The sequence below is a fragment of the Poecilia latipinna genome, unplaced genomic scaffold (genome assembly GCF_001443285.1).
Source record: "Poecilia latipinna isolate Pla-1442-1.1 unplaced genomic scaffold, P_latipinna-1.0 Scaffold553, whole genome shotgun sequence".
In the NCBI taxonomy this organism is placed as follows: Eukaryota; Metazoa; Chordata; class Actinopteri; order Cyprinodontiformes; family Poeciliidae; genus Poecilia; species Poecilia latipinna.
The window spans coordinates 189,459-210,734 of record NW_015113169.1 but is presented as its reverse complement, the minus strand read 5'-3'; the positions used below and the strand labels follow the sequence as shown (position 1 = coordinate 210,734).

At 40.2% G+C, this 21,276-nt stretch overlaps 1 protein-coding gene across 1 annotated transcript in view; it reads right to left on the bottom strand.

The window, feature by feature from the left end:
• Positions 1-21,276, bottom strand: part of slc25a21 (solute carrier family 25 member 21) — a 123,056-nt gene that overhangs the window by 11,909 nt on the left and 89,871 nt on the right. Inside the window, exons 4-6 of the mRNA XM_015041476.1 lie at positions 20,625-20,708; positions 2,458-2,524; positions 683-742 (exon numbers count right to left, since the gene is read on the bottom strand). Of these exons, the coding sequence (XP_014896962.1) occupies positions 683-742; positions 2,458-2,524; positions 20,625-20,708 (211 nt within the window). The remainder of the gene's footprint in view (positions 1-682; positions 743-2,457; positions 2,525-20,624; positions 20,709-21,276) is intronic.

Here is a 21,276-nt window from a genome sequence, read left to right as displayed (position 1 = left end):
TTGACAAATTTCTAAATATCGTTGGGATTTTTTTTTTTCTTTTTATTCGGCAAAGATAAAACCTGAGCTAAGACCGAACCTCACAGGTTTTCAACAATAAGTTGAACGGCTTATGCGATATTTATACAAGCTATTATATATTTTTATTATACACCAGTGATAGGCCTGACATTTTGGAGTGTGTCATTCATCAGGAATGCTTTCACATGTGCTTAACATTTAACAAAAGTGGTTTTCCGGGCTTTTATCATTTAATCCCTAGTTAAAATATTTATTTTGTCCATTGCCACCCGATATGTCTTTATGCCCGAAAAGAAAAGCAATGTTATATTTGTCATACAGATATCGAAGAACTGTAAACTTGTTAAAGTAAACTATCAAGCCTCTGTACAATGTCGATAGATGTACAATAAAAAAAAAAAAATCTGCTACGAGTGACAGTAATTTCCCTTCTAAATGTACTTGTGCGTAGCTCATTGTTGAAGTAGCAACTGAAGGTTTGTAAGAACATTTGCACTCACATGACATAATTTGCCTGGTAAAATTTTTTTTGGCCGTTCATGTTTGCTTTAACCGACTTTGGCAGCTAAGCAGACGTCAGATGAACTTTTCTTCCTGGTTCTGTGCGTGTTTGTGTGCTTAAGCGAAAGTGTACTCAGGTGCTTCTGTTTGGCACACTCACCACGCCAGGAGACAAAGGCGTCAGACTCAGCGCCTTCTTGTACTGCTCGAAGGTGAAAAACTGTGGAGGCAAGATCAGGATTAACGACGTGTCGGGAAAGTCACAAAACAGGCAACGCCATCCGTGACGACAACTTTTCTGTCCTGGTTAATATGTAGGAACAAGGAGGTTGTGGGTTTAGGATGAATACTTGGAAAAAAACAACTCATCCAAATGTTGGATGTTTCAGCATATACCGTCAGGAACTCTTTGAAATACCAGGAATTTCAAACGGATATCTAGCGGCGGCTACGTGTAAACTGAAAAAGAGTCACCATTAGGTCTTTTAGCAAGGTAACGATCCAGAACAACCAGATCAGCACAGAAATGTTTGGTCAGACACAACATCAAGGATCCACGATGTAGAGAAATAGCGCAAAGCAAAATATTCAAAGTTCCCTGTATGCTCTAAATCTAAGAATGTGTCATATTTTACTGGAAAACATAGGTTGTAAAAATTATGCAATTCAAGGGTAACTTGAGTTTTTCCACTGCTAATATTTCTTAAAATATAATCCACTGAATAAATATAGTCAGGTTAAATGATTCACTTTAAAAAAAATAATAAAAAATTAAGTTTAGAGTGAGATTATGCTGCTGAAATACAAGATTAATTTAGGCACAATAAAGATGTTATTGTGGTGAAGTTCACTGAAACTGTTATCGGTAACAGGAAGATGTCGTTACTGTGAGCTGGTGGAAAGTATCTAAATCCTCTGAGCGGTGGTAAAAACGAATAAAGTTTGTGTTTCTATGAACTCATGCTGGTTGAGTCTGCTATGCGCCTCCATCTGTCAGATCAGCTGTAACTCACCAGTGCGCTTTAGCTCTGTGGAGGAACCTTTTGGATTTTGCATCAGTTCTGCAGCAGCATAGAAAGCCGTAGGTTGCAGTGTGTTGCTGTTGTTAAAGAATGATCCTGGCGGAGTCGCCAAATTAGCCGTTGACGTGAATTGATACGACGGTTGTGATTATCCTGTTAGCTTCCACCGCTGGAAGGATTTATGAAACTTTCCACGAAGCTTGTGGCAACATGACATTTTTAATAGCTTTACAAAGAAACCCAAACTAACCCTTCAGGGTTTCTGAAACATTTTCAAGTGCACAACCCATTACATGGCGCTACTTTAAGATTTGAGATTCTAACTGGACTCCTAAACATCCGGCTTAATCTCTTACTTCGGCAAAGGGCATTTCCTCTAATTTGTAGAGGAAATAAGAGCTGGGGTGGCTGGAGAGCGTTAATCTGCGCCAATATTTTGGTGCAGCAATGTCTCACCATCAGCAGTGTTGCTTGCCATGTGAGCGATTACCCCATCTTCTCAGTGTGAGTGCTTATTTATAAAGTTCACTTTGTCTCTGGCGTCTCATTACAGAGCAGCATAGTGCCAAGTAGCGCTCTCCGTCTGCACCCCTCGCTCCCAGCCTAACCTCCAATGGGTAATTCTGCTCACCTATAACTATCAAAAGATGACGTTCATGCCATGGCTTACAGCAAATACTTGTAAGTCAATATTGGGTTTGCGGAGAGGGCAAACAGGAGTGTCTAAAGAGGCAGACATGGTTGAGGGCGTTATGTGTTTAATCAGCACGTGTGTTCTATGTAACAGCAGTTTGAGTGTTTTCATATGGTAGTACGGCAGCAGCTCACAATGAAACTAGATCCTGGGCCTTGCGTGACATCCTGAGAAGCTTTTCAGCTTTCCATAGACAAATACACACATCCTTCATCCTACCTTCACTGCTCTCTTCGGTGTCTCTGCCAGGATCGGAGGCAGGATTCCCTTGTAGAAGCCAAAGATTCTGCAGGGAGAGAAAATAAATTGTTGCGTCTCTCGTTTTCCTGTCAGCTGCTCGGCTTTTTTTAAAAAAAAAAAAAAAAAAAAAAAAATCAACCCTAAAAGACGTCTACTTTATGACCGTGAGTGTCAAGTCAACATTCAGGGTGAGTTTCACACCAACAAGCGTGGTTTTAGGTGGATGGATTAAAAACCAGATCAAACACATTTCCTTATAGCATGAAAATCCCTATACATATAGCACAGATTTAAACGGAAGCCAATAAATGTCAATGGGAAGCTTAGCGGTGGAGCAGTGAGAACCTGATCACAAAAGCAGAATGTTTGCAGAATTTAAAGTTGTTTTTGAAAGCTTGAGCACCTTCCTCTCACAGTCCGATTTTCAGGTCAGGTCAAGTCATATTTCTAAGTTTGTGTGTAAAGTGTAGGCATTACAAATACCCAAGTATCTCTTTAGATAATTACTATAGAATAAGGGTGACGACTGGAAGCGAAATGAGGAGAACAAGCATCTCTACAATACTGGCAAAATGACGAGGGAAAGATAAGAGGATGCAGGTAAAGAAAAATGAGAAAACATTCTGCCATTACATAAAAATTTAAAGTACTTTATCAGTCTATAGAATATGAAAAAAAAATGGAGGCATACTGGGTTGTTGAAAATAGAGTGGATTTTTTTTCTATATAAACCTTAATATTTGAGTTTAAAAACTAATGCTTGAAGATTTAGCTTTTCTGTAGACTGCTGAGGTAATATTTAGTCAACCACTGTTTTGGAGAACTGGTCCACATATGTTACAAACACGTTCTGGTACCTGGGTCCAGGTATTCCTGTCTGAAAGGCTTTGCTGAAGAAGCATAAGATTTAACGTCATTCCACGAGTTTCCCCATTAGATTAAATTCCAGGGATTGGGCTGCTCACACCAAAATAATGTTAATCTTGTTTGTCTCTGGCGCTTTGTGGGTGGTTGTCTTGTTGAACGACATATTTTAAAAGGGCATGTCGTCTTCGGTATAACATGAACTCTTCAAGTCTTGTGACATATTCAGGCCTGGTGACATGTAAAAAGGCCTGACATCATAGCACAAGAATCAGCCCCACACTGCGATATGTTTGCTGTGCTCTGTGACTTGATTCCTGTCGCACTTAATTGTTTAAGCTCATTAAAAAATTTCTAACATCAAAAACAACAATAACAAAATCTGTTTTCATAATGAGTATTTCCTTTAACGAGGAGAAAATGCATCTGAACCCAAGAAACCCTTCTGCCACCCAACAACGGCCGTTAAATGTTTCCCATTACTGGTACCAAGTCTTTCACATCACCGTGGAGGAATTTTGACACGCTCTTCTTTGTAGACTTGTTTGTTAAAATAGGCAACAACAACAACATCAGCATTCTTGGTAACGAGCTTATGACATACTGGCATGGATTAACTAATCGTCATTATCATGCTCTGCATGTAGCAGCATTACTCAATTTGAGGTTTTTGGAAAGTTAGCAAAGTTTTTTTTTTTTTGCCTTTTGGTTCTGCTTATTTGCTGGTCATGATGCAGACGACTGTGTAGCTCAGGCTCGGCAGCAGCCCTCCCCTCGGTGGTCAGATCCAGAAGTGTAACCAGGGTCATTATGCGTACTCTCGTGGTGTATTCAAACAACGGCTGACATGTACCCACCACCACTACATCTCAAAATGGTGTTTTTTTTTTGTAAAATAAATGAATAAATAAAAAACACAAGACAAATATTAAAGCTGCAAGCAGCCTCGAGTGGCCCTCGCAGCCAAGCGCCGCTCTGGCCTATAGCCACCGCGGGGGTTCCAGCACTGCCACCCACCTGCCGCCGCGCAGTTAAAGTGCGCGTCTGCCAGGCCATACACACCGATGAGTTCGTCATCGCTCCTTGACGACACACCAAAAATCTGGTGCAGATCGGCCAATGTAGCAAGGAGATATAGCTCATTGAATGACCTAGGGGGCGCAGTGGAGTCAAATTACAATTCAAGGCTGTTGGGCTCTTTAGCGGTCAATAAAGGTCATACATATCCAGTTTGGTACCAATCGGATGTTCCATGTGTGATTTAGAGACAACCGTATGCAGATGGCGAGGGACTACAACTTGGAATTTTTCCACGCTCACATGCTTCAGCCAGCATCAGAGTTCATCATCATCTCATTTTATCTCAGGTGGCACAGGATTAAACCCATATGACTTAGAGAGTAAAAGTAAGACATACAATAGAAAAAACAGGTGACTTCCTGTCGGAAGTGGGCGGGGTTAAGGTGATGTCATCAATTGACCATCTAAATGTAATCAGGGCTGGTCTCCAGTCAGCCATAGGAAGTCTTATGCAGCTGTAACCTTCTATGTGGAAGTTATTGCATCTTGATGTTTCATGGCGAATAGTCAAAGTTTGGCACTTAGCCACGCCCACATGCTTTGATGTACAAAAAATCCTGTGATAACTTTTGACCTTCCATGTCTCAAGAGTGTGCTCAGTGAGTTTGAAGTCTGTATCTCAAAGGCTGTAGGAGGAGTTCGATCAGATGTGACGTCTATGAAAAACAGGAAATGACGGATTTTATCCAAAATGACCGACTTCCTGTTGGGTTTGGACCATAGCTCCAAGAGACTTTTTTGTAGGTCCTGTCAAGATAAACATGTGTACAAAGTTTCATCTTTCTAGGTTAAAGCATGGCTTGGGGCTGATCATTTAAAATATTCTAGGGGGAATTAGGCCACGCCCACCAAATACTGCACTGGATTCCTTTTCGGGGATGGATAAGGATGCGTCCTAGTCAGTTTGGTGCAACTTGGCTTGAAAATATAGAATTTAGAGCCAAACGTATGGCGACGGCGTTACAGGTCACTTTGCCATGCCGCCATTGCCACGCCCTCCTTTGAAAACTCTTGGCACTTTAAAGCAAGTGAGACCAACATGTTATCTGTCATCCAACACAGAATCATCTTGATTAGGTCGAGAGGGCCAGAGATGGAGCTTTCCAAGGAAAAAAAAGGCACTTCCTGTTCTGAGGTTGCGGGGCTTAGATGATGTCAAACTATGACGATATAGGATCATAAGGGATCCAACCAGGATCACTCATGTCAAGTTTGGTGCAGCTGGCCTCAAAATTGTGGAATCCACAGCCAAACGTAAGGACACGGTGTTAGAGGTCATTCCGCCACGCCGCCACGCCCACCTACTCCATCAAAAACAAACTGTGTTGGAATCCACATTACACCAACATGTTTTCTGTCTGTGGAGACAGTTTCATTTTGATTTGGTCAAAGGGGTCAGAAAGGGACCGTTCAGAGTAAAACATGACACTTCCTGTTCTCAGGGGGCATGGCCTAAGTGATGTCATCATTTGACCATTGGGTACTGTAGGGGACCCGATGATCAATCACTGAAAGTTTGGTGCCTCTGAGTTTTTGTGTAAGAGTTATAACAGTTTTGTTTTTCATGGCGAATAGGTGAACTTTGACCCCAGGAAACCCCCCTTTAGCAGGCGCGAAAACGCAAACCTTTGATAACTTTTAATCGGCCATGCCTTATGAACCAACTGACCAAGTTTGAAGCTGATCGATCAAAATCCCTAGGAGGAGTTCGATCAAATGTGACGGCTGTAAACGGCCAAAATCGGGTCAAAATCGGAACTTCAATCCAAAATGGCAGACTTCCTGTGATACTTGCACTAAGCTTTACTGTAGTCCAATTTGTGAGGCACAATTTGTTCATCAGTTTAATACCAAACATAGTTTAACACACAGCATTTAGTTGCAACAAGGAACCAGTTGAAGGATGGCACTTCAACTCAGTTGCTCCATCCCTCTGCACTTTATTCGCCACACAAATAGCACTCATACACAAAACACTTATAAAGCCGTGCATACGGAAGTAGTTTGTACCTCTTTTTGCTAAAGGCAGTGGTTTTCCCTTTTCAAAATGTAAATATGACATTTTAGCCGCCACCTACATAGCAGATACAGAAGTAACAAAGAGATGCAGCTAAATATTTCCTCCTACTGATCTCCTGGCTCCCATGAGAAAAAGATAATCCTCAGGACCAGAAAAACGACTACCAGGAATGAATCGCATTCAGGAAGGGATTTCTAAAAGACAGTGAAACAATTCATAATTTTTTACTGCAGATAAAAGGTCGATCCAAAGTTTGATTTAATCAGGTTGGAAAATGATCAAAAGTACAGAACAAAAATAGAAACTCATGCTGCCTTGAACATAACTGTGTCCCATTATTTTCAGGTAATGAACACAAGAGTATTTAGCTTTTATCTCGTGCGCTCTTCATGTCTCCTCTCACCGTCAACGTAAAAGCAAAGCTGCTCAATCCCCTACAATGAGGACAAGTCTTATTCAAAGAGTTCATTTGAATTCACCAATCTTTGCATATGGAGCATAATTTGTCAGAACAATCTGAAATTATTTTATTTTGTTTTTAACTGAATAAGCAATGCCTACAACACCTGGCTCCTTTTCACTTTTTCTTTCCATCAAATTTACCACGAACTTTCAAAATAATCAATATTTAATGCAATCTTCACATTGCAAACAGCCTATATTTAAGAATCTGATGCCTCTGCGTCATTTAGATATGGAAAACCTTTTGTGCCAGTAAATCTTACAGTTATGCATAAAATGATTCATGCTTCTGGCAGGTTAAGATTCAAAATTATTTGTGTTCAACAAAATTTGCTTGATGGGAAATGTGAATGGCATCTCTCAAAAGACAATAAAACTATTTAAATGGAGTATTTACTAAAAACAATAGTCTATCGTCTTTCATTTATATTATACAAACATGAATTATATACTGCTCTCAATTTATACAAAAATATTCATTTTCACAAAATTAATCAGACCGTTTTCATAATTGACGGCCATTTCTTTGCCTTGAACATTTCTCTGGATGTGAGCAGTGACAGCAAAGTGATGCTGATGAGGCTTTTCACTTATACGGTCGGATCTGTTTAACCATTCAGAAAGCAATTTATAGGCAGGCAAAACTCGTAGAATTTGGAAAGCGCATTACCCAGTTCTCAAGAGTTGTCCGTGACATTCCTGAACAGTGAGTCTTTGGTGGCAGAACCTGCTCATATAAATAACTTCAGCCTCCGGACTGCCTTTCCTCAGGTCCTCAGCTGCATTCGCTTCAACTCCAAAGAAACCTTCAATAAGTGGTACTTGAGAAAAAGGAATAATCACCCACAGTGAATGCCACGCTTGACTCTCCATTCAGAGGTTCCAACTGAAACATCAAAATGAAGTAATACAAGGCGTAAGAGGCTTTATAAATAATATTCTTACAAAATCATGACATGGATTATTCCATCCTACTTTTCTAACTTTCCTCGCTGTACATCAGCCCCGAGCCGCCGAGGACATTAAATTTCTTTTCGACTCTAGCTAACAAGAGACAAACAGTGAGTAAATTATGCCAGCTTGGAGCCATGACAACTGAGACACATTTCCAAACCACAAACCTAAGTAAACAAGTTCTTCAGGTGTACGATGAGGAAGCGATTCGAGAGTACCTTCAGAATATGATATACTGGACATTTCAAAAGTGTTTAACTGTATAATTTGAGTAATATTTCCAACTCGCCTTTGCCAGCACTGATTTAAAGCAAGCTCTGAGCCAGAAAATGAAGATGTATGCCTGCGTAAAACGAAGACTGTATTTTGAAATGAATCAGTTTTAAGTTGAGCCATTTGCAGAGTGCTGGTTAGATTGAAGTTCGGAAGCTATTCCAATTATTATTATTTTTTATTTCAAACTGAATGTACTCTTTACTGAATAGAAACAAGTGGTAAGTCGGAGCATGTTGTATATTGTGGGGGATAATGCAACGTTTGTTTTGCTAAGGGAGCACAAAGGGTGTTTCGTATACATTTAGAAGTGCACACACATGCGTTTCCCACAGCCTCAGACTTGGTGAAAACATGGGTATGAACAGTTCATATGTTGGAACCTGTGTAAGGTTTACAGTGACAGTGTTGTGCCAAAAACGATACAGGTAGTTAGCCGATTTAGGTATATTTTGTACGCAAACATACCATTTAAAATTCCTCTAGCGTCTCGGAGTGCAACTTTTAGTGTTTCTTGAACTCCATGTCGAAACGCAGCACAGACTAATCAGAAAAACCTTTTTTTTTTTTTAGGTTGCTGGCATGTGTGTTGATAAACTGTCACCAGTAACAGACAGCTACCTGTGTGTGCCCTGCTTTTATGCCTAAATGTTGTTTTAAGGGGATGGACTTAAAGTCAAACAGGTCAAACAGGTCCAAGCCCTCAAACAACCTTTGTGCATTTTAAAAGACAATCAATCTAAAACTTCTTTTTTTTTTCTGCTGGTTGAAAATATACAGAATATTTAGATGTGCTGTTTATGGTAACTTACAAAACATGAACTAAGTTGAACTTGTGGGAAATAATCAGTGCATAAACAGTAAACAAGTCTGTCGCTATGGAAACATGCCGTCAAAAGCTTTGTATATTCTAACACTTCCTTGTACATTCACAAATGGAGCATTTTTCCATGGCCATACAGACATTCCATTCAGGGAAAATCGGAAAAGCACATTTCAGCTGCAGCCCTTAAAGCTTCCTGAGGTTTTTGAAAGATATGCATATTTAAAAAAAAAACTAAATATCACATCCCACCTATGCTTGTGATAAAAATACTTCCTGGATTTAATAAAAAAGTCCTTCAATATCTTGTTTATGTTACTGGTCAAAGACCACAATTCATCTCTTACTGAGGTGTGTGCAGCTTCTCTCAGTGGATTCCTTGTTAATTTGGTCATATCCAAATGAGCCAAACCTCCAAATATCCTGCTTATATATTAATAATAACAATACAGTCATATTCAATAAATTAAAACATATTTCCCAGTTTTTATCTGACAAGAGACTAAGTAACTCATGAAAACAACTTTTTGGAAACAGTTTTTTTCTTTTTTTATTGGTATGAACAGTAATGTTCAAATTTTACATGTCATGTTTTCCTTTGGTGTAAATGGAAAAGATCAGGATTATAAAGGCTTTCAAATATCCACTGGTGTAATTAATCTATATAATACTTATAAAAAGGCTTTTCAATAATGTTCAAATTTATTGAACGAGTCTGTACATGCGAGTCCCGTAAAGAAATTAGTAGACCTAAGACAGCCTATATGTGCTTAAAATGTAACAAAAGCACATTGCAGTCAAGAATAAAGTAGGACATTCGATCCACTGTAGCGTTCCAGTCGACATGCCATCTGCTAGCAGAACAGTGTGGAGGAGCGAAACTATGAGTTTAATCCTGAACATGCATCGACCTTTTGGAGCAGAATGATTGTGATTGAAAAGCACCTTCATCTGAGGAACAGGCCCGCGATGAAGAAGCGAGGAACCGCGCAGCTCTGGTCAGCGTTCTGTCGGAGCGAGTTGCAGGTTTGTGCCGATAGGTGTGAAACTCAGGGACTCTGTTGTGTTAGTTTGGCATTTTTCTTCCACTCCCCCACCCCAATAAAGTTCATGTGTGGATATTGTTTAACATCTTTTGTATTGACTAAATCCAAAGGATGCACGTCTAAAACTAAAAAAATAAATAAATCTGAGCGGTTTTCATTATGTTCGGGCCAGCAACATCATTGGAGAGTTGACCACAGCTGCAATCAGGGCCCACCCATATTCACGCCCACAATGGTGAGGAGCAAACCGTAATGGAGCTACTACAACTGGGATAAAACCCAAACCATACATTAACTGGTTAGACTGGGACTCGACAGGCGAGAAGCGGCTTTAGTCTGAATTGCTCCTGACGGCTGAAGTGAGACCAGAAACTCTGGCATACTGTAACACATTTTTCAAGCAACTTCAGAGTCTTTTGCCCAAAATTTTCAGAATCCTGCAGGTATTTTTACATTCCCATATGAACCGCTGCTGTACTGTAGGGATATTAACATTATTGGAAACAAACAGGTTTGTAGCGTTGGCATCATAAAAATGTAGCACGGGGATTTCTGTCAATGGTGAGTATAATTTTCTCTTCTGGCCCTGATCCTGAGTGGCGGACAAATATATTACTGGTAGAGAACTTTTAGAAATCGAGTACTCTATAGAATATTCTTACGATTAAGAATCTGATCTCTCTCTCTCATTCGTTCCAAAACAGTGACGACGCGATTCCGACACCAGAGAAAGCTGTCGTAGTCCAACGCTATCGCAAAATTCAACAATCCTTACTTGTCCTCCAAACCCTCACAAAACGCCGCACAATTCAACACCATGCTGCTAACACTTCACAACAACTCATAGGCGGAAGTAAGAGCGCTGCCCTCCACAAATAATGATCCGGGCGGAACACGGTGCGCTACGAAGCTTCGAGGTAGATAAATTTCCCTCAAGGAATTTCAATAATCGAGGTACTCGAATCATTCGAGGAATCGTTTCAGCCCTACAATAAATGTACAAGACTTCCCTGTAAACCGAGATCTAAGAACATCTAAACAGATGATCAACGGAGAGGACAACGCGGCGTGACCGACTACATCCTGTGAAAGGCTGCATCGGCTCTGTTGTGGCAACACACTCTGCAAGTCACCAGAGATGATCTTGGCTGATTCAGAACGAGTGTAAATATTTTTGCTGCTGGCGCATATTTCTACTCAATATAACCCGACGCAGACGGGCCATTACATTTCCAAAGAAGACACGCCACCTTCCATTAACTGCAGTGAACCACAACTAATTATCAAAACACTTGTCATCAAGCGAGCCAGCCAGGATATTTTTAGATGGAGAATGCGACACATTGTTCATAAGGTTGAACACGACAACAGTAGGATTTAGGTGGAGCAAAAGAAATTCAGAATGTACAAAAATTTAGAGAATCATAACCAGGGACTAATAATAGGAATCATTTGGGAAATTTTTTTTATGCACTGTTTATTCAACAAGACTATACTCAGAGGTCACATGTTTACCTGAAGGTGTTAAATATAGGGATGGTGCTTTCAAGAGATTGTACAGCTTTAGTTTTCTACCACACATGTCCCTTTTTAGCAGATATGTAAACCCTCATTTTGCTTAATGGCAAACGTTTTATTTTGGTGTCATCTGACTACAGCACTATCTGAGTAAGCTTTCTTCTCACCCCTCCTCCGTGAAGGACACATTTGTGCAGAACAGAAAGTAATAACTAACATCAACGTACTCATATCTATTATTTTCAATAAAACATCCCACGCCAGTGACATCTAGTGGAGCCAGCCATTTGTTGATGTATCTTGTGTCAACATTGCAAGATACGGTTCCTTGTGATTCTTTTTGAATTTGGCGCGATACGAATCAACTGAATTGAATTAAACATGTTCAGGGGACATCAAGTCTTCAGGTAAAAACAATCTGCACATGAAGTCCAGAAATCTGTTTTGTGTAAGCTTACTTCAGGACAACTCATTCCTTATGTGCTAAAGATACCAATTCACCTGCAGCAGCTGAGTTGATGCAGCGCGGCACTTCCTGTTCTATAGACTAGAACAACTGTGGTAATGAGTAAAGGCCGATTTGGAACAAGAATTGTATTTTCTTACAAGGTGTCACTAAGTACAAAAAAAACTTGTTCAGCCTCGCACAAACTAGTTGATGGATTAACTGTCAAAATGTGCTCAGTCAGTAAACAAGATATAAAGTATTGAATTAGCATGAGATATTTTTAACTAAATTCAGACTGCAGCAGTAGATCTCAACAAACCTCTGTGTGTTCTTCAAAGTTGTACATCTTGTTAGCATTTATTAGGACAAACTTAATCTTAAAACGGGAAAAAAAAACTTCCTTTTTCCTTATTCAGTGAATGGGGATCTGTGTGTATGCTAATCCAACCGGCTTATGGCTACTTGCTCAGCCGGCCAATCCACAAAAAGTGCCAAATGGTTGGCTGAACTCTGGCCATGACCTCATTTAATCAGTTCCTCATGCAGTGTAGCACATGCAAATCAACCAAACTCCCATTCAGTAAGGAGTCAAGATTGGGCTGTCAAATAGTCCACATGGGATAGTACATGTTCAGCAATGACTTTCTCAGCCTGCAGATGCTGTCCTGCAAATTAAGGGCAAATGCACTAATGGCTAATTTTCCATATGTCACTGAACAACATTGCACAAGCAAAGGCTTCACCCTGCATCTAAAACTGATCTGCAAGTACTTATTTGAATCACCTCCTACTGCAGATGCATCTGCAAGTATCTTGGCAGATGTCTCCATCAGCTCTGCACGAGCAGAGGTAGAGAATTTTGCACACTTGCAAAATAGTCCAAGGTTCGTCAGATCGGTCACAGAGCACATAAAAGTGCTTCGATCATCATCATTTAATTGTAGCCGTCTGACTCGGTCCCAGTCTTCAGTCTTTTGTGGTCTATAAAATGTTTCTTCCAATGTAATCCTGTATTTAGCCGTAACCATTTCTGGTTTAACTTTGACCAGATTCTGTTCTTGCCCAAGAAAAGCATCACCATAACATTATGCCGGAACCACCTGTATACACAACCACCAACATGTTGATGTGTTGCGTAAGTTCCTCTGGCCAGACTACAGAAAGGGTTTCTAATAGCTTACTTTCAGCAATGGAGATTGAGTGCACGACCAACAGTCGTTATGGTAACCACTTGTCCTAATTGATCAGTGGATTTCTGCACCTCCTCACATCACATTCTGGTGAAATAATGTAAGTTTTTGGTGGCAAAATGTTAAAAATGTCTTTTTTGCAGATCACTGTAAATTGAGCAGTCATTACGTATATATGGTGGATTCATGTCCATTTCTTTTACCGTATCAGATTTTTGAGGGCAAACCAATTTGGAACTTTTTTCCCATGCATTTTGGGGATATAAATTCAAGTCATATCCAGAGTTTACTGAAAACCTGCAGTTTTGAAACTCCAAAATGCGCAATAAGTCGCAGTCCATAACATTTGGATTTTTTTTCGTTGGTTAAATCTCTATCCAGAGGCATTTTAACATAACATGCTGTTGAAGATTTTAGGTTATAATATTTCTTAAGAAAACTCTCTGGCTCAATCTTCTTCGATCCCAGGTTCTCCCGGCGGACCGCGTGTAGCCACACAGAAAACAACAATGAGTGTTGATGTCACAGAATTACAGAGTTTAATCCAATAGAAGACAACGCAAAAAACAACAATAGAAACTGCAGAACAGAGACATACATTCATTTACCTGAGACAAATGGAAAAGAAGAAGGGAAAAAAAAAAGATGTGCAAAGACGTCTTTGGAGAATTGCAAGAGCAAATCTGATTAGTTACTTCTGTGTAGAAAGTTTTATAGTAAAGGCGTATTCTTGTCTTTAATTTATTCAGATAAGGCGTACCTTTGCTCATCCAACCAGAAGCTATCTCTGACCCTTCTTAAACTTCCTGCAAGTCACGGTCTAAGGCCATCTGTCCCCTTTTGTTTAAACGAAGTGAGAGCAGAGACTCTCCTGAACTCCTGCTGTTTTATGGCTTTTCACGGATCTGTGTGAAAAGCTGGAACTTCTCCTGATTGTTTCCCACACAGATAAAGGGCAGTTCAAAAGATCTTAGCAAACCATCTGCTGTAACTACAGGTAACATAAAGGTCAATAGGCCAGAATAAGTTACTAATTTCAAAACTATAATTAGGCTATTTCAATCAAGACATGTTCAGTTTTAAAACTAGCATATTTTAAATTCATTTTCTTAATGCCTTTGAGAACAATGGCTCCATACATTCATCATTAAATAGCAGGTTTTCATACAGCATTCGTATGCAACACCTGAAATTGTTTTGTAAGTAAAAATGAATCATTTTATCCCAACAAGTTTCTTGCAGAGAAAATAAAAATGAATCACTCGCATTGTCCGTGTTAAGTTATTTTAGTCAGACGGAAGGCCCTTCCCTCGGCTCTCTATGTTCATGCAAATGGTGGCCACAGATTTCCCGGGTGTGGTCAGACTGGGGAGCCACTGGGTGATGAAGAAGGAGTGAAATTTGTTACAGAACAAATATGGACTCCAGCGAGTGGCCGTCATTTGAATCCTCATTTGATTGTCAATGTAAAGTACGCACCAAGTCCCTTTTTGTCTTCCCTAAACAAATGGCCTCATGACACAGAGTGGGACATCGGGGGAGAGCCCAATGGATGCAAGTTTGTGTTTGTTTGTTCTGGTGTGTATAATTTGGCTTTCATTTTCATAAACCTTTCCTTTTTTAACAGCCTCCATCCATCTGGAGAGGAGCGTGCCGGTGACAGAACTGCACTTGATGAGACCAATCAGAAAAGCAGTGAATAGTAAAGGTGTACTGTGCAAACCAATTGTTTTAGTGTTTAAATTCTTTTTATGTTTTTTTGAATATACGCTTCACACCGTGGCTTTGAGAAGATTCCCAGGCAATATGAACCACCCTGGGGAACATTTTATCATGTAAACAGTGTCACCTGCAAATATTTTCCATTACCCAACGTCTACTTTCACCTTGACCTTGAGGGACATTTCAGCAGATGTGGGCCAGGAGGATATGCTACTAAAAATATTTCAACTCACTGTACATCCTAATGACTACGCTGAATAGAACAGATTTGGCAAAAGTCCTCTTTTCAATGTGCGCATACACCTTCCGACATGTTCTGGGTTACATTTCAAGCAGCTGATTAGATACAAATTGTAAATCATAACCTGCAATGTTTTATTTTACTGCGTGGTTTTTAAATGGAAACAATTCTCCAAACCAGAAGACCGGCCGGCTTATTTTATTCAAGGCTAACATAAATTCCCCCACCAAAATAACATTGGGAGAACAATTAACATGTTCTCTTGGTCCCATAAAAAAGTACACAAAAGGTGCAGGAAAAAACAATGTGTACACAATGTTTCTCATCTAATTTGGAGGACACGCTTATTAAATACCACCCGTATTTACTGCTGTTACGGGTGGTCCCAGCTGGTGTCAACCTTAGATCCCTCTTAACCCTGAAGTAATAGGTCCAAATGGGCAGAGGCCAGTTACCGGTATCAAGGGAAATAAAGGTTTTAAAAAGATATTGTTTTCAATCTGCTAATTTTTTTTCCATCAAACTGTTCCAACAGCTTAACGTCCTTTTAATGAGATACCAAAGATTTGGCTGTATGAAGCAGAGTACCGCTATGCTCCCCCCTCCCTCACCTGTTTCTGCTCGGTGTCAGCTACTCCTACACGTTTCACTTCCTCACAAGTAAAAGATAAAGTCATCACCGTTTTACGAGTACAGTTAGCAAATTAGCAAGTAGCGTGTCTGTTAAGCAGCCTTCTGCAGGCTGGCTACCTGAGCAAACATTCCGACTGATTCACCATTTAATGCCCGCATGTTAGACGTCCACCGCTGGTTTACACAGACCAGAACAGGAGGACACACAAATGTTAGGAGCGGTGGGGTGTGGTCCCACATTATCTGTTTTTAAACATCCTGTGCGTCTATAAAAAGAAGGTAAAATTGATGACCTGCTGTTTTAGCAGACACAGGCTAATTTCCAAACTTTTTTTTTTTTTTTTTTTTGCATGAAGCAGAAATATTCACAGGTCCTTCCCCCCCACGAGTTCAAATCAAGTCTCTATTGAGTGAAAATATTTATAATATTTATGATGTCTAGCCCGTGCCATTGTTTCTTAGGCCTAATTTCACTTTGACTATAAAAGAATTTATGACCATAATTATGTAACTCAAGCGAAATCCTGTCTGTGCAGATAAAATAGCAACACAACTGCTGCTCCTTGTAATTCGACAAGAAATCAACAGCAATAAACAGTTTTTAATAAGCGATTTAAATCATTTGAAGATTGATTGTGTGCAATATTTGCCTCAGCAGTGAAATAAATATAGATTTATGCTAAAAGAAAAAGAACAAAATTAACATCTCTAAATAAACTAAGGTGCTTTTTATTTTTATTTTTTAAAGATTTTCTTAATACCTGTGTTTAAGTTATGCACTCCTAACCTTTACATATTACTGGCTTTGGAGGGTTTTAAAACCATTGTCAAGTCTAAACAGCACATATGTCCGAAGGTACGCTGGATGTTTAACTCTGAAATAATAAAATGTAAAAGGCAAGATGAGGGCATTTCCTTCTGAAATGGCTCAAAAGTCATTTAATAAAGTGCTTAGTTGAAGAAACATTTGTTTGGACCTCTTTCGGATGCGACACCAAACACAAACTGACCGTCATAAACCAGTAAACCATGATGAGGGACTAATAAATCATGCACATCTTTTCACAGAAAAATCAAAATGCATTTGCATCAAAGTTGTTACATGTAGCTTACAGCAGATCTCAGTTTGCACTCGCTACTGAATAAATTAAATAAACGCTGTTAACGAGATTTAATTCCCCAAACAAAAAGTCCAAGTCGACTTGTGATTCTTCAGAGAGTGAATCTAGGTCAACTCTTCCAGTGGTCTCAGACTGCAGTCCTCAAGGGCCGGTCTCCTGCAACTTTTAGATGTCTCTGCTTCAGCACACCTGGCTCCAATATAAGCTCATTAGCTGAGCTCTGCAGAGCCTGACTGCATACTGGTGAGGCAGTTTCAAAGTTTTATCCAAGCGTGTAGGACAAGGGACACTTCCAGAAGTTGCTGGACTTTGGCCCTGAAGGACAGCAGTTTGAGACCACCGCTTTATATCAAAGCCTAAGTCAAGTCTTGAATCATTAGCATGCAAGTTCAACTCTCACTAAGCCCAGTCTAGGTCAAGTGTACCACGAGTCAGGTCTTGAGTTGGAGAGCGAGTCTTGGTCTGTGGTAGTCTCTCTCATGATGTTAGCAATGACACTCGGCGGTGGATGACCCTGAGGTTGGACTCAAGCAAACCCAGATATTTCAGTACTTTCTTGTAGAAATTCCCTGCAGCGGCTGAAATGTTGCCTGGCGTTTTCAGTGACTAAATCACAGGTGCAGCCTGTTTGACGTGCCCTGTACTACACCTGAAGTGAGTGTGAAAAACGGAGACAATCTGCTAATGGAGCTCATTCTGACCAGCGCAGACTGGTGCAGAACCAGTTAAAGTCGAAGAAGTGGTTTTTGTCAAGTCTTTAGTCCCAACTCAACAGTCTCAGTCAGGTCTTGAGTCATTAGACTGCAAGTCTAAGTCAAGTCTAGATTCCCTATGGGCTCAAAACATGGATTGCAGCAGCAGCAAAGGAAAACAGTTCCAGATATTCAGGATACGAAAAGCAACCAGCAACAAAAGTTTCTTGTGTTGCTTCAGAAGTCTGCGTGTTGAAATTTCACATGTTGAAGGAGGACAAGCATTTGTTGCCTCACTGCTTACGTTCCATAGGAAATAAATGGAGAAGAAGCGATGTCACCCCCCGTGTGTCAAACTCAGTCAAGCCTCGAGTCCCAGACCACAAGTCTAAGTCAAGACCATAAATAAAATGATAAGTAAATAATGTCATGAGTACTTAAAATAGAGCACCCATCAACATATAGCTCGGCTGCCTATCTTTCAATCATTCGACCTGTTGCTCAACAGCAGCAGCACTTAAAATGACGGCTTTTTCTGATTTCTGTTTAAAATAAATCCACAGAGCAGGCTGAACCTTTTTCTTTTAAATCTCTGGGTTGCTACTTCAAATATGGTATTTTTACTCAAGGTCGTCGTACCATGGGAATCTCACACCAGCCCATGCCTACTTTTAATCACGATTCTACTGTATTTCCATCATCCTGGCATCATGCTTGGGCACTTCTAACAATGTCGTGACCCTGCTGAAAATATTCACAACTGCTCCCATAAATTACATTTTTACTCTCACTCCAAACGCAAACAGCAGTAATTACAAGCAAATGTAAAAGGATTTAATGCATAAGGTGATAAAAAATGTGACTTTTTTTTTACTCTTTTCCCACAGATTTTTTTCTTAATTTGCACTTTAAGAACGAATGCTCGAATGTGTTTTTTTTCCCTTGAAGAAGCAAATCCTATGCATTTATGTGTAGTCTTTCAAGTCTTTGTTCATTTTAATGGCATAGCTTAAGCTAAAAGCTCAGATTTCCTTCTTCCTCACCTCAGACAGAGTGAGGTCTGGTGTTAGCTGAGTGCTGCCATAAGCTGGCTGGAAATGTTTATTTTTAATAATAATTCTACAACAGTGGGGCCTATAATACTCTTGTATAATTATAACTAAGTGGTTTGGCCTGGAGGTGATCCACAACATGCTACCGGGAAGTTATTACAGACTGAGCAAAAATATACCATAAAGATATTTGGCCAGCAAAGAAAGTGGATCTACTGTTGTCGGGGACTCTTCCAAACATGGCAGCATTTTGCTGCATAAACTCAAAGTCAGCGCAGTTTTCTAGCTTATCCGAGGGGCATGACGTAATACAGCAGTCGTCTCACTGTTACACTTCTCTGGAAATTCACTTGGACCAACTTCCCCAGTAGCCGATTCAGAAAAACATGTGCTAGCAAAGATGTTAAATATTATAATGATAATGTGCGCTGAGTGATGGCGGGGGGTTGGGGGCTGACTGCAGCGGCGAAGCTGTTGTTGATGAACCCCGGCCAAGTGAAGATTGCCAACTGTCACTAACCGCCCTTTCACCGCGTGCCTGCTCACACCTCGCAGCAGATCAACTTTATATCCGCAGTAAAGCTGTCGACTCGCCGTAAACAGAGCAAGTGGCAAACACTTTCTCTTACACCTGCACTGTCTCACAGGGCTGTCACGAGGAAAGCAGACCCGGATGGAGCACAGCAGGATCTCTGTCGTTAGTTAGTCTACTCTCATCTGGCACAAACTGTAGTGAACAGGGTCGTGTTTGATAGAGACAAACACGCAGTTGATGAGCTAGAAGAATGATCAAGTTTTTAATCTGACACATCGCTACTTTGTAATTAAAAGGCATGCGTGTGGTTTTGGATATAATCCCTTAATTACAGACCCAGCATATCTCTTAATCCGTCTCCCATTTTCTCGCAAGGCAAACTTTTTCACATATGAAAATCTAAAATATTTGCCCAATTTATTCTAAAACCTCTATATAAAATTCCAACAATTGCTTTCAGCTCGATAGCGTAGTTGTGTGTGATTTAATCTCAAAGATATGACCAATCAGCTAAGGCCAGTCAAGCAGAGGCGCAAATGTGCGCCTCTGCTTGACTGGGCGCACATGTAAGAGAATCTGGCAACAAATCAGGTATTAGTCATGCGCTTTATAAATGTGGCTTTCTTGGAATAATGGCAAGAAGAACGCCGTTGTTGAAAGTAAACCAGAAGAGACGGAGATGCTGAGGCCAAATTTGTCCAACACTGAATTTTTCTGGTCAACACAAAAACTGTTATCTGTTAAAGAAAACAAACACATCATCCTGACAGCACTCTCTTTATTATAAAGTGTGGTGGTTGCAGTTCAGTCATTTGATGATGATTTTTTTTCTTTTGCATGGACATGAGAGGTGGTGTGAAAGAAAACCTGCCATTAGCTAAAAAAAGAAAAACATTTGAGACTGTGGTAGGGGTTCATCTTCTACCAGAATAACTAAACACACTGCTACAGCTGCAATGGAAAGGTTAAGTTCAGGGGAGCTCAAGTTCAGTCCTTAAGAGCTGCTATCCTGTGCAGGTTGTACATGCATCCCTTCTCCACCACACCTGAATCAAATGGCTGAATTCCCTCACTGGTATGTCACTCAGCTCTGCAGCAGCCTGGTAATGAGCCATTCATTTGATCCGGGTGTGTTGGAGAAGAGATGCATTTACAAGTTTCAGGATAGTTTCAGGATGGGACTTTGGGATAAATCATGTGCATGTGTTATAAAGGTCAAAATCCAACTGTAAATTGGTGGAAAGACATGTAAATGTATGTTCATTTGATTGAGGTAGAACTATTTTGCTAGTTTCTAGATGTGCTGTTTGCAAAGTCATCCCACCCCGAAAAAAAGCTCACAGCTGTGATTGATGGTCCGGACACTGTTTTTCAAGGTGCTGTATAAGCATTTAATAATAGAAATTTCAATTAAAAAAATCCTTTTATTTCTGTGGATCTGTATTTGTCAAAACAGGTTGGGAATTACATACCCTTCCTTGCGGAAAATCGTGCCGAAGCAGTCTCGTAGACTCTTGTAGCTGGTGGGGTCGCTTGATCCTCCCTGGATTTGAAACCTGCAAGGACAAAAAGATTTTTACTCAAGTTTTAGCCGTCACTGGGGATTTTACTGTAGCTACGACTTTTTGTTGTCTTTTTTTTTTTTTTTTCCCCTGGAAGCACTTTCACACATGCGTCAAACACACTGAACAAATTTGATGTTATCATTAATGAGCTCATTTCCCACTTTATTTTCCTCCCCTCTCCTTCATTTGCTTTACGCCCTCCACCCCCAGTCTCCACCCGCTCCTGCAAAGATGAGAGGCTCGCAACCCTAGGTCGTGTTAGTACGGGGGAACGCTCAAACATTTATTTAACCCAACTGATCCAATTAGTAACCCTACACCCCAACACTGAGTTTTCGCAGCAAGCTTACCAACTGCTAACATGCCAGTAAGCCTGTTATAACAACTCTTTAGTTACATGTAAACTTTTACTGTGATGGGGATGGTTGGGGGTGTTTTTGTTGCATGGCAAATAAGCAGGTAATTGCCTAATAAAAGTATGATATGATCTGTGTAAACATTTTAAATATGAGAGAATATTATTTAAGCTCAGAAATCATGCTCTCTGCATAGTTGCTAA